Below are 13,399 nucleotides of genomic sequence, written 5' to 3' on the forward strand. Positions count from 1 at the left end.
TTCGTCTGATTGTTTCACTTCTGGTCTCCTCAGAGGTCATCGAGTCCACAGTTTGACATTCAGGTGACATAAAGTTTATCAGATGATTATTATCAGATCTGATGTCGCTCACATTCCTGACCAAATATCTGGAGGATGTTTTGTGTGTTTGTGTCGGAGGTTAACGTCACTCTGACGTTCAGATCGGAGATGAGACTCCTGATAGAGATAAACTGATAAACAGACTGAGGCGGAAGAAGTATTCAGATCCTTTACTGCAGTAAAAGTACCAATATATCAATGTACAAATACTCCATTACAAGTAAAAGTCCTCCATGAAAATCCTCCTACAGTAAAAGTACATAAGTAATATGAGCTTGATGTAGTTAAAGTATTGCAGTAAAAGTACATAAGTATTATGAGCTTGATGTAGTTAAAGTATTGCAGTAAAAGTAGTGGTTTGGTCCTTCTGACTGATATATTATTATATATGACATCATTAGATTATTAATACTGTAGTAATCAAACTGTCCTTGTATTTTAATGTGAGCGTTATTATTGTTTAGTTTCTATGATGAATGTTTTTGTGATTATTTATGTTTTTTTTGTCTTTTAACATCTCAGGACTACAATATGTTGGAAATAAATGTTTTCACTTTAACATGTTGTCCTTTGGATTTTTGTTTTTTGTGTCTGTAATCTGTTAATAAATCATTTCATATCTCATAGTGAAGACATGAAGAAATGAAGACAGTCACAGCTTTGAGGGTCTTCGAGTGTGGACGAGATGTTTGCAGCTTGTTGGAAGTCGACCTGCAGAAACACTCAAGGTTCAGTTTTATTGTCACCGTAAAATACAAGATGACACAATAAACCGCAGCTGTTCATGTTGTCAGCATCATGTTGACTCTGCTGCCACCTGCTGGATCTACAGGTCATCACAACTAATTCAATACATACAGTATGTAGTAATACTATACTACTATATATATACATACATGAAATACTATATATAAATATACTTGAAAAGTTGATGAAATTTTGTTAAAACATAGCTAATAGCTCGTAAATCAATCAGATGTATTTGTTTTATATATTTATGTACTGTATGTTGTCTGCACACTTTTTTTTAAAAAAACTTAAATTAAAAAATATTAAAACACAAAAACACAGGGTTGAATAATAGGATTACATTTTAAAATAAGATGACATACTGTAAAAGTAAACTTTCAGTACACTTGTATGAAGGCAAGAATAGAGACGACGAGAGATTAAAAAGTCATAACAATGTTTCATACAGCTGTTTACAGAAGCTCATCCATGGAAGGATATTCAGCAAAGCAACCATCAACCATCAACCATCAACCATCAACCATCAACCACCACAAAGACGACAACTTCATTCAGAAAGTGAAATAAGAGTTCTGTTTTCTTCTGACAATCCAAAATAAAAAGGAAAGTCTGTAAATGTTTGCTAAATGTGACAGTGTGGTTATTATTGGCAGTGGTGGAAAGCTACTACTGTAAAAAAACTACTACTGTAGTTAAGTACAATTTTGAGGTATTTTTACTTTACTTGAGTATTTCAATGTGATGCTACTTTATACTTCCACTCCACTATATTTCAGAGGGAAATATTGTACTTTCTACTCCACTACATTTATTTGACAGCTTTAGTTACTTTTCAGATGAAGATTTGACATAAAAAAAATTTAAATATAAAGATCAAACCAGCAGTTCTTAAACTGTTCGGCTTTTTACAAAACAATCAGTGTGTATTTGTGTCTCTTTGTCATGTTTCAGACGTCTTTCGGTTGTTTTCAGTTCCACCAAAGACACATTTCCCCTCACGTGGTTTCACATAAATAACTGATTGAGGCCCAAAGACGTAAAACTCTCCAATATTTCACAACAAATGCAAAGATTAAAGAAAAGTTCTGAAAAGAATAATTCAAATTTATGTAACAGAATTATTTAATTTTTCTTCTTTCGTACTTGATCTGTCATCTCAGGACCCCTCAGATTTATGTCAGGACCCTCACACAGTAGTTCAAACTGGATCCACCTCCAGCAGCAGCAACAATAACACTGTTACATTTATTTAATATATCAGTCACAGCGTGATGTTCTGCAAAACAAGTACTTTAACTTTAGTACTTTAAGTGCATTTTGCAGTTAATACTGTAATTTTACTTAGGTAGGATTTTAAATGTAGGATTTTTACTTGTAATGGAGTATCTTTACATTGTGGTATCAATACTTTTAGTTAATTAAAGGATGTGAGTGACCCTTAGTTATGCTGCTATAGGCCTAGACTGCCGGGGGACTTCCCATGATGCACTGAGCTCCTCTCTCCTCCTCTCCAGCTGTATGTATTCATAAACCATTACTGAATATTACTAACCTGGCTTCTTCTCCACAGTTCTTTGTGCTTTCTCATCTGCAGGAAAGCCCAGGGACCAGTGTGTGGCCCTTATCCATGGGGACGTCCTTCTCCAGCTGTTGCTGCTGTTTGTTGTTGCTAGTCATGTATCTATTATTGTTGTTGTTGTTGCTGTTGTTGTTCTGCTTCTCCGTGTCTCCTTTACTTTAGCAAAAGTATCAATACCACAAGGATACTAGTTGTACTATAATATAAATATCTGTGGTTCTTCTCAGGCTGTGCAGCGCCCCCTGCAGGTCAGCAGCAGCAGTGATTAATTTCCCTGCGCATGTAGTCGGAGTATTACGTTATTTAGAGTGCGTGTCTGTTACCGTAGCTGTGATCTTCGGACATGGCAGCCATCAGCCCACAGCAGCAGCTCCTCAACTCTCCGTGAGTGTCTTTTCTCTGCTTTTATCCCTGTGAAACATGTTCTCCAGAACGCCTCCACAGAGGGTCCGTTAGTCGGTCCGTTAGTCGGTCCGTTAGTCGTCCGTTAGCCGGTCCGTTAGTCATGCTGCTAACCGACGGTCCGTTAACGGGCTGTTTCCTCGCTGATCTTTGGTTCCTGTTGAAGTGTGTAGACACAGTGTAAAACAGCAGCCAGGTGTTTCCGTGTAATCAGACTCAAACAGACTGTTTTAATCAGACAGACGTTATAAAGCGCAAACAGACCGTTTTCTCCTTTATACTGTTTGTTTGTTTTTATCTTCATTGTGTTAGTTTAATGCAGAGCAGAGAAACAAGCACACAGGATGCAGTTTATCACCTTATATAGCAGCTCTTTAGGTCTTCCTGTTTTTTATATGCGCAAAGTTTAGTTTCGAGAAGGCAGCAGAGTAATATAATGTGTTCATGCCTCAGTTAGTCGGAAGCAGGGGTCATTTAAGGGCCTTTTTTTTTGGGAAAACGTGTTAAATATTCATTTTCTGTGGTGATTATATTTGATCTTGGACTAGTTGAGGCTAAATGCTGTGGTCCCAGCTGTGTTAGTAGTAAGTCTCAGCTGTACTGTAGGTCATCTACAGGCATCTGTTTGCAAAAAAAAAATATTCAGGCAGCATTAAAAACTTTCTACTTCAGTGTGTTCAGACTGTTACTCAATGCCAGCAGCCACTCCTGATGGTTCAAGAACAGCTTTCTGTTTACGTTGGGTGTTCCTGTTTTAAACTGATGTTACAGGAATGATAAGAGGTTAAATTTAGTGTGTAGTATGACTCATTTTATGGCATCCTAACAAGGAGAAGCCGGTTGGTTAACAATGAAGACAACAACTCCCATGATCCCACGCTACTTCACACCGTTATCAAACGTTATCATCTTTTGTTATTGTTTCGATTGAGACCCCTAGTGGCAGAAATTACATACTGTGCGTTTAAAAGTCTGTGTGAAGCTTCTATTCAGCTTCAGCAGTCTGAGTTAGTCATATCAAGTGGATATCTGACACATTTACAGTCTTTTTAGCATCAAATTCCCTCTTTGTGTTTCCTCGGACAGTGTTTCCCTGTTGAGCTGCAGGTGGAAGTATAGTAACAAAAAGAGGAACTTTGGCACTAAAAACACTGCAACATTGAAAGATATCTACTTGATTTGACTCATTTGGACGCTGAAGCTTCATATTAGCTTCAGATAAACTTTTAAATACATTTTTTACACAGAAGGAGGACTGTGGATTTTGTCCTCCATCACTTCCATTGTAAGGTCATTATGAAGGGATCTTCTAATGGTCAGTATGAACAGGAGGAATGATTACAGCAAGAAACACAGGTTTCATGTTCATTTACGCTCCTGACTGTTGTTTTAAGACACACTTGAAAAACTGTGGAACTTTCCTTCAGTTCTAGTGAAAAAAGATCACAAAGATACTAAATCTGTCTGGCTGAATTTTAGGGGAAAATGATGATGTACAAGACCTGTAGAGGAATTTCACCTGATGGACCAGTGCAGCTAATAATAAATAAGTATTTACATCATCATTTCTTAACAACTTTAAGTAATATTAGTAACATTTTAGGAACTGTTGGAGAAAATACAAGAGAAGATATAATTAGCTAATATGATAGCTCATTTAGATACAACTCAACTTAAAGATGATAAACGATGATATTGATTGAACTGTTGACAACAGTAACTGATAGAAAACCTCCTCTCATCCCATTTCTCTCTACAGACAGCAGAACAGAACCAGACGACCCGGGCCGGGCTGAAACTCTCACCTCTCTGTTTACAAGAAGAATAAGTGCCAACACCGGACTCATTTTCCACAGAGATATCAGTTCACAACAGGTCGATCAGGTTTCACTGCTGCGGGCAGTGCCATAGGTATTCTGAAGCAAACTGCACGCTGGGACGCTGTAAATGTTGAGCTGTTCTCAGTTGGGTAAACTCTCCTCCTCCATCAGTCGGTGTGACTTCATCTTGTCACCGTGTGGTTCCACTCTGTTTCACCAATGCCTCGATGGAAAGCCTTCTTCAGTCAGTACTTGCGATGGTCGAGCACTGTCACTCAAGCCCTCATCCTTGCCGTCATCACATTTTGCGTTGTTCTACCTCTTTGCTGCCATCGGCTGCTTTATTCTTACTTCTTCATCAAGTCCATGTACCTGGACTCCATGAGTGAGGAGGTCCTGCGGGAAAGCCTCGACCGAGGTCAGGACGCCCTGCACTTCTGGCAGAGTACTTCCACTGCGGTGGCTTCCAGATTCAGCGACATCGCCCAGCATCCTGAGCTGCTGGTTACCGTGGTGACAGCCCGGCGGAGCGAGGGGCGGGACTTCCACTACCTGCTCCAGGTGATGCGGCAGCTGAACGGCCTCTTGGGAAGCTGCGGGGAGCGGCGGTGCGCAGAGGTGCTGGTCTGCGACGTGGAAAGCGGCCCACATGAAAACCAGGACGCCAAGCTGTTGGAGCGACACTTCCGGGTGATCCGGCGATCCCCTCGGGAGCAGCAGAGGAACAGGGAACGGGTCAACACCTTCGAGAGGGAGAAGAGGGATTATGTCTTTTGCCTGCAGAAAGGACAGGAGCTGGTGAAGCCCAAAAACATGGTTGTCCTGGAGGACGATGCTTTGCCTAGAGGGGACTTTTTTGCGGTTATAAAGGACTTGCTGTCACGTCGGTTTTCCCTCCAGACTCTTTACATCAAGTTGTATCACCCTGAAAGACTTCAGCGCTACTGGAACCCTGAACCCTACCGCATCCTGGAGTGGGTGGGACTCGGGCTGGTCGGAGCGACGGCCCTCCTCCTCACCTTTCCTTATTGGAATCCTTGTTCTTTCTCCTTCACGCTGTCGACCAGCCACCTTCTCTTCTTCACCCTCTACTTCATGGCTGTTGCCGAGCTGGTGGGGCGGCACTACCTCCTGGAGGTGCGGAGACTTTCCCCGCAGCTCTACGCCGTTTCTCCAGCCACTGAGTGCTGCACGCCAGCCATGCTCTTCCCCGGCAACGCCTCTCTTAGGGTGGCAGAGTATCTGGACGGCTCGTTCTGCATCAAGGGAAACGCCAAAGACATGGTTCTGTATCAGATGGCCAGGACAATCCCAGAGGAAAGGTCTCATAGCGTGGAACCCAACCTCATCACCCATATCGGAGCCTATTCCTCAGTCAGACCAAACCCATCCAGGCCCCGACTCCTCTGACAGGAAGGAACCAGAAGGAGGTCAATGCAAGGCTGGATTTAATCAGGTTCCTCCTCACTTGGTTCAATGTTTTTTTTGTATTGTTTTTTTCCCGCCTTGTCACCTTCTGGACTCTTTCAATCACAGCAAGTGTTGGTTTGGTCATTTGCGAGTGAAAAGTTGTCAAGGCAACAAGGTGAAAAACAGGCCATGATTGGTTGAAAAGTATTTTTAGATACGAAGATTCAACTAAACTTTGTCTCAACAGCATTTCAAAGACTAAATATCAGTGTGTAGTGGGTCTTAAGTTTCCTTGTGGAGTTTTTGACCTCTAGTAGCTACTGTGATCTTGTGCACATATACAGGTGACGCAGTATACATTCCTAGTTTCAAGCTATTCCACTGATTTATAGGTGGCTGTAATGTACCAAGAAACGCAGCAATGTGCCAACAAAAGCAAGACAGAAAAAGACTGCTAGCAAGCAAACATGGATTTAAAAAATGCAGGATTCAAACTCCTACAAAAAATGGTTTTGTTTTTATTAGGAAGGGAATGCACTCAACATTTTTGTTAGACCTCAAGGATAAAGTTTGTTTCCAGGAAAACTTCACAGGGCACCTTTTAATGATGATTATGATTGAACTGAAGTGCAGTTGAGACAGTTTTATGTGACCTGGAAAGTTAAAAAAAAAAAAAGTGTCACTTCTCAACCAGTTTCACTGTGGTTTTGGACAGAACTTGGAGCCCTTTGCATCTTTTCACCAGTAAATCACCAGATCCCCTCTCACTGAGCTGTGATTTCAGTTTAGGACCAGACATCATATCATCACTGCTGGAAAACGTATTTAATCAATTTGGGTGACTTTCGTGTTTTCTACTCTTCTGGAGGATCATGTGCTTCTTTACTGTTGGGTTAATCTACTGCCTGGGCTCACGCTACTTCCTAGAAACCCATCAGATGCTGTCAAAATCCAACATCATCATCCACCTGAAAACAAGGCTATTCAACTTTTTGAACATGCAGATTTTTACTCAACAATATGTTGCTTGGAAAATGGTAAGATCATTAAAGGATTTGTTCACTGTTTATACACAAAGACCTTATTAAAACAAGGATTGAGGTTCAGTAGTACCAAATGTCTCCCACACAGATTATCTTTAGCAAACACTGGTTTGCAAAAAGGTCATAAACCAGACTTCAGCTAAAAGTTTAATTTGAGATACTGTGGAATTAAAGTGAGGCATGAGGAGAGATAGAAGGTTTGATAAGAAAATCCATTAGCTAAACTAAAAGCTCACAGTTCAGAGATCTTCATCTTCTCAGGTTGCAAAGCAGCCTTTGCCTTTATTTCTTTTGCCTACATTTGTGGAATTTGCATAAAGGTTGAACAACAGTGAACACATCCTTAAAGGGACGAATTCGAAGAGGCAGATTATGACCGTGTCTTATTTTGGTTTCTGATTTTGGCCTTTTTCCTTTTTTTGACAATCATGTTTTTGTACTTTCATTATGTTAACAGAGAATTGTGAAATAATAATATCACCCATCTCTGCAGTACAGTGTGCTACCATAGAGTTTAGTAGAGCAATATTATGCAGTTACAGTGCTGCTGTTGGAGTTTTGACTACCACAGCAGAAACACTGTCAGTCAGTCTAAATGTGATCTACAGACCAAACCTCCACACTGACACATGAAGCGTTTATATCATATCAACCTTTAAGAGAACAGTCTGACATTGAAGGTAAATTAACCAAACCCCGCCTCCCTTTTAGTTTCCGTTGCTACACTTCAGTTTGTCCATTCTTGCAAAGCAAACATACAGTTTACAATAAAAGTGGCAGATTTAGTGTTGAAATTCACAGTTATTTTTCAAACAACGCCTCCTTGATTTCTGAAAAAAGTAGATAAAAACAGATTCTCAATTCTAGCCGTCAGTTGCACTGAAACAACAACTGTCGCTAGCAGATTCTTTCAGCTGTCACTAGCTAGCTAATTAAACGAACATTAGCTCCATAAGTTGGTTGTTAACTGTCACTGGCTGATTTGTTTTAACACAAGAACCCTGTAAAAGGGTTTTAAAGATGCATTTGATGGCTACATACATGACATCATGCTGGCAAACTGAAGCTAAAGCTAACAGGTTTCCAGGTAAAAAGTCATCACCAACTGATGACACGTGGAAGACATGGAAATAAAAAATTGTGTAGTAAGTCTTAGTATTATAAGGAGCATAATAACAAAGTAAAGTCAGACTTATTTCACTATAAGATAACCATGTTTTGCTGCTTAGCTTACATACTTTTTCATATTTTCAAACAGTTTTTCACTTTAACATTACAACAGAAAAGGCTTTTAGCAGGAGGACTAACTGGTATGTTTGGCCAATGTCAAATTATCTCAGGTAACGTTGGCTGCAGTTACTGGAGTGTAAACTTCCCAAAATCCAGTAAAGATCAAGACAGACATTAGCAGTCTTTAACGTTAGCTTAAACTCTGATAGCATCCAGGGGATGCTCCCATCCTGAACGGGGCGTAACGTAGCCTGAAACCCCACAAACGGATGTAGTGAGCTAATGAAATGCTGTTTGACTTTGGAAATCATGCAAGGTTAACACTGTAAATAGTAAGCTAGTTAGCTGGACATGCTAACAGTTGATGGGGGGGCGTAAAAGATGCAGGACTCTGGCAGCAGAGACCCGGGTTCACATCCTGAGTCCTGTGTGTGTTCAGGTTTGGTTCAGGTTCGTGAGAGATTGTTTGAAGTTGGATTATTTTCTCTTCAGATGGAGCTAGGCCAGCAGTTTCCCCTTGCTTCCAGTCTTGATGCTAAGCTAGGCTAAACACGTCCTGGATCTGTCTCTTTAAGATGAAACTGAAACATCTGAGAGGATTTACTGAAATGTCAGACTGTTCATTCAACATCAACCACTCTCTATCACTGATTGTGCCTTTTAATGTTTTTGACTTTGAACATAAATAGAAATTTCACTCCATAAAATAATTTAACCAATATTTTATTTCTGGGTGAAATGACTCTTAAGACAAGTTGCAATATTTAAGTTATTTTTAATGTGTACAAAAAGGTTCCTGAATGCCTTCTAAAAAATGATTTGGATCATATGAATTACAGAAAGTAGCTGCTAAAGTAGAACCACCAGGCTCCAGTCTGTTACTGGTTCTCGTTATACTGGAGTTAAATATCACAGTAAAGTCAGGTTGAGTTTTACAGATCAGATGTTTTCCAGCCTGCTGGGAGTACTGGGAGATTCTGGAGCTCAAATTGGTTCCTGTTATCAGCTCTAAACCAAAAATTGAATAGTTTGTTTCTAAAAATCAGATTAATATCAATATAATTTAAATGATTGGCTGCATAAAGAGCAACACGAGTAATGGCGTCATTTAAAATAAGTGTTCAAAGAACGAACTTTTAATTTTTATTAAAGACTGCTAATATGATGTTTCTGAGGAATTAAATACAATTTTTTAAAAAAACAAACATTAAATGTATTTAATCGACACGTTTTAAAGGAATAGTTCAACATTTTGTGAACATTTGCTTTCATGCTGAGTCAGAAGACTGATATCAGTCGTAAATATGAAGCTGCAGCCACTTTGCTTTTTGTATGAATTAAACAAAACAAGATATAACGTGTTATTTACTGAGAACAAACATATTTCACAAAGTGGTCAACTTTTAAAGAAAACATATCAGATGTTCAGTCATCGATCATTTTGATTTGTTTTTTTTATTATTCATGTAGCAAATTTGCCTCAAAGTGCTTTAAAATCTGAACATTGTTGTACATAAACTGTGTATATTTTTCTTACAGGCTTTCATATTGTTTTGGTTTTGAGTGAATGTTTAACATCCATCTCACGCTGGCATCAGATCCATTTTAAAACGTATTAATAGAACATCTTCACTAAAATATGTGAAAACTGAATCAGCTACTTCAGATTGAACTTTTGGCAGCTCAAAAAATATTGTAAACATGATTTATTACTGCTGACCTGGTCTCTGACTTCATCATTAAAATGTACTTTATTAAAAATATACAGTAAATTTCCATATTTACTCATTTTATAAGTAAATATGGAAATATAAATTAACAGAATCTGACAGTTTTGATTTAAAAACATACAAAAAGTTTAAAATAACAAAATAATCTGACCTGAAGGTTTTTTTTTTACAATATTCAGATAAATGTACCATATGAGCAGATTCAGTATGTTGACAGAAACATAAAAGTTTATCTGAAAATCTCGTCTGCTGCCTTATTCAGAGTTTTATGTTGTTTTATTTAAGGTTTGACTCACGCTTGGTTGTGGTTTGATTTTTACTGTTTATATGTGATTTTATTCTCTTTCCTCTGCGTTTGTGCCTCATTCAGCGACTTGTGACGAGATGTGTGAGATGTACATTTTAAAGTGTTTCTCGTGTGCCAGTGTGAGATGCTTGTATTTACCCTGTAAAACACACATTATATTACAAACCTATTTCTCCTGGTCACTACAAACCATTGATCCCAGGAAATCAACTGGAGCAGATAACACACATATTTAATCTTTCCATTTCCACCTGGTATCAGCCCTCAGCAGTCTGGTTTCAGACCATCTCTGCTGTTACATATTACCTGTAAACGATATTGTTTCTTGTTCGGACAAAAAGGAAGAATTGTGCTGCTGTTTTCATTGACTTGTCAAAAGTGTTGGATACAGTTGAGCTTTCTCTGCTTATTCAGAGACGTTGATGTTTTATTGGGTTTGATTCGACTGCCTGTAGATGGTTTCAGTGTGTGAAAGCGATAACAAAAGGTGTCCCACAGGGATCAGTTCTGGGTCCTCTGTTGTTTACAATTGATATTAATAATATTGTGTCTTCTCTAACTGACTGTAACATCCATCTTTACACAGATGGCACTATTCTGTAGTGTTTTGCCTGTAGATTATTGTATAACATCTGTGCTGCAGGTTTATTCTGAACTCTTCAGTTTTGTTTTTTTTTCTTCAACACATCCTCACTACGCCTGCCTGGACGATTCGAGACGACGACGATCTCAAACCGCTTCACCTCAACGTGCTTTTGTTTTCACTCGAGTATTATTTCTCTGTATCGCAACATCATTGCAAACGAGGGAAACCTCAATGATCAAGGCTTAAATTAAGGTTTTTGAATTGAAATTTACAAATAAATTTGCATTTATTTAAAGTTTGAATGTTTTTCCCTCTTTAGTTTTCTTGTCTGTTCACTGCAGTGCAAAGAATGTTTATAGTATTTAAGAGGTAGATTTTATTTCTTATTACCACCACTGACCTTCTGACTGAGCATCTCATACATTAGATGTGTTGACATTTCTTACAAATTAATATAATTGACTTATTTTCGAGCAGCCGTTTGTATTTTCCTTTATTTGTCACAGCCGGGTCAAAACACACGTCTGACATGTTGGTTAAATTATTGTCTAAATGACAAAACATTTGTGTTTTTTGATTAAAATGTAAAATAAAGGCATTTTAGTAACTAAAACTACCCAAATAAGATGTTTCTCTGTTGACACTGTGACTGTTTTCTACATTTAAAAGACATTAAATCACTGATGGACGTCACAGTGTTGTTGGGAAATCTGTATCCAGGCAGCGACGTCTAGTCGACCAACGAGGAAGTTACAGTTAATAATCATGTCTGGTGAACAAACAGGTTGGTTTACATGTTTGTTTCTACAGTAAAAAAGTCTACATGTTTATTGAACCACAATAACAAAACAGCGTCAGATGTCACATCAATGTGAACATTTTAAATTAAAAAGCCTTTGAGGGGAAAATGAAGCTGATTCTCTGCTAGTATAAAGTATAAAACTCCAGCAGTCGGACTGGTTTTGTGTCCCGGCAGGTGAGATGAATGAGATAACGAGGTGTGAGAGGAATGATGGAGAAACCACAGCTGAGTCAGAGCGTCCTGATGTCGTTACTCAATGACCTGCAGGCTGCTGGCAGGACATGTGTGAACAAGTATTAAACTTATTAAATAACATTTTATTAAGAGGTGAACAAACTCTTATAAACCAGCAGCACATCAGTCCAACTTTAAGACATTAAACATTTGATCCTGCTGTCAGCTGCTGCAGGTTTTGAGTCTTCCTGAGTTAAAGATCCAATCAGATCACCAACAGCTGATGGTCTGTAGGACTCATCACTACTGAGACCTTCAGGTGTTCAGATGAGTTTATAGAACATTAAAGAACATTTAGAACATAAATGAAGCTGGTCTCATGGTTTATTGATGGATTCATCTGTGAAAACGGTGATTTAATGTTTTAAACTCTGGTTTATTCATATTTATACTAGAATATTAAAGCTGGAGGCTGTTAACTGCTGCCACCTGCAGGTGAGATGGAGTATTACATTATTGATATATGTCAGTTATTGAGTAGTGTTTGGGTCTAGAGGCATGAGAGCGCAACATAAAGACAAAGAAGCAATTTATTGCTGCCACAAATAAGCAGTATGACAGAAAATGTGACAGGACTGTATTCCTGAACACCTCCTAACTAATCCCTAATCAGAGTAAACAAACAGACATGAACTCCCTGTGATAACAAACACAGTGTGTATGATGGTGTTTTATTAATGACCACATGGTGGCGCCACTGGTGCCACGATTCAGTTTATTCATTTTATTAAAGACAACAGAACTGTAGAAACATTATGTTATAATATTAGTTTATTGCTCCTTTTGGTAGAATTGTATGAAATGTTAAACACTGTATGAACAACTAATTCAGTTTAATATTAAAGATTTATGGTCCGTTAACTCAGTGTTTGTTTCTCCGGTCAGACGTCATCAGTGTCGCTTTATTTCTACACTTCCTGGAACATATTTTCATTAATTGTTTTTCCTACAATCATCATTTCATTGTAATAACAGTAAACTCAATAAAACTCAGCACAATTTAAGAAATCAATCAAGTTTATGGATCCTGATCGTCTTTCTCATCTTTATAATATTATTTTTGGGGCTTTTTTTCACATCTTTATCACATCTTCTGTAGTTTCTGTCTTTATCAGTTTGTATCTTTTGCATCAGTATAAACTAATAAAACATATTAAAAAAAATAAATCAAATTTTTAGAAAAAAAAGTGAAATCCTGAAGAGACGATCGATAAACTAACAAACATGTCAGATTATTTTATGTAAGTTATAAATATTTACACATTTTATCATCTGTTTCATTCTGTCCTGCAGGTCATAGATGTATTGATCGAAGTGATCAGCAAGTGTAGATGTATTGATCAGAGTGATCAGCAGGTGTAGATGTATTGATCAGAGTGATCAGCAGGTGTAAATGTATTGATCAGAGTGATCAGCAGGTGTAAA

At 38.3% G+C, this 13,399-nt stretch overlaps 1 protein-coding gene and 1 long non-coding RNA gene across 2 annotated transcripts in view; both read left to right on the forward strand.

Moving 5' to 3' along the window:
- The window catches only part of LOC122975452, a 21,489-nt gene extending 9,858 nt beyond the window's left edge, over window positions 1–11,631 (forward strand). The window contains exons 2-3 of the long non-coding RNA XR_006400673.1: window positions 2,703–2,708; window positions 10,828–11,631. This is a non-coding gene — a long non-coding RNA (uncharacterized LOC122975452). The remainder of the gene's footprint in view (window positions 1–2,702; window positions 2,709–10,827) is intronic.
- On the forward strand, window positions 2,712–7,188 carry pgap4 (post-GPI attachment to proteins GalNAc transferase 4). Its single transcript, XM_044343743.1, has 2 exons — window positions 2,712–2,794; window positions 4,572–7,188. The coding sequence occupies exon 2, from the start codon at window positions 4,852–4,854 to the stop codon at window positions 6,040–6,042; it is 1,191 nt and encodes a 396-aa protein (XP_044199678.1). The 5' UTR covers window positions 2,712–2,794; window positions 4,572–4,851; the 3' UTR covers window positions 6,043–7,188.
- Window positions 11,632–13,399: the final 1,768 nt, after the last annotated feature.

Source organism: Thunnus albacares, chromosome 3 (genome assembly GCF_914725855.1).
Source record: "Thunnus albacares chromosome 3, fThuAlb1.1, whole genome shotgun sequence".
In the NCBI taxonomy this organism is placed as follows: Eukaryota; Metazoa; Chordata; class Actinopteri; order Scombriformes; family Scombridae; genus Thunnus; species Thunnus albacares.

Excerpts from the sequence above, each read along its gene's own strand:
- pgap4 (XM_044343743.1), top strand. The coding sequence starts at position 4,852 with ATGCCTCGATGGAAAGCCTTCTTCAGTCAGTACTTGCGATGGTCGAGC.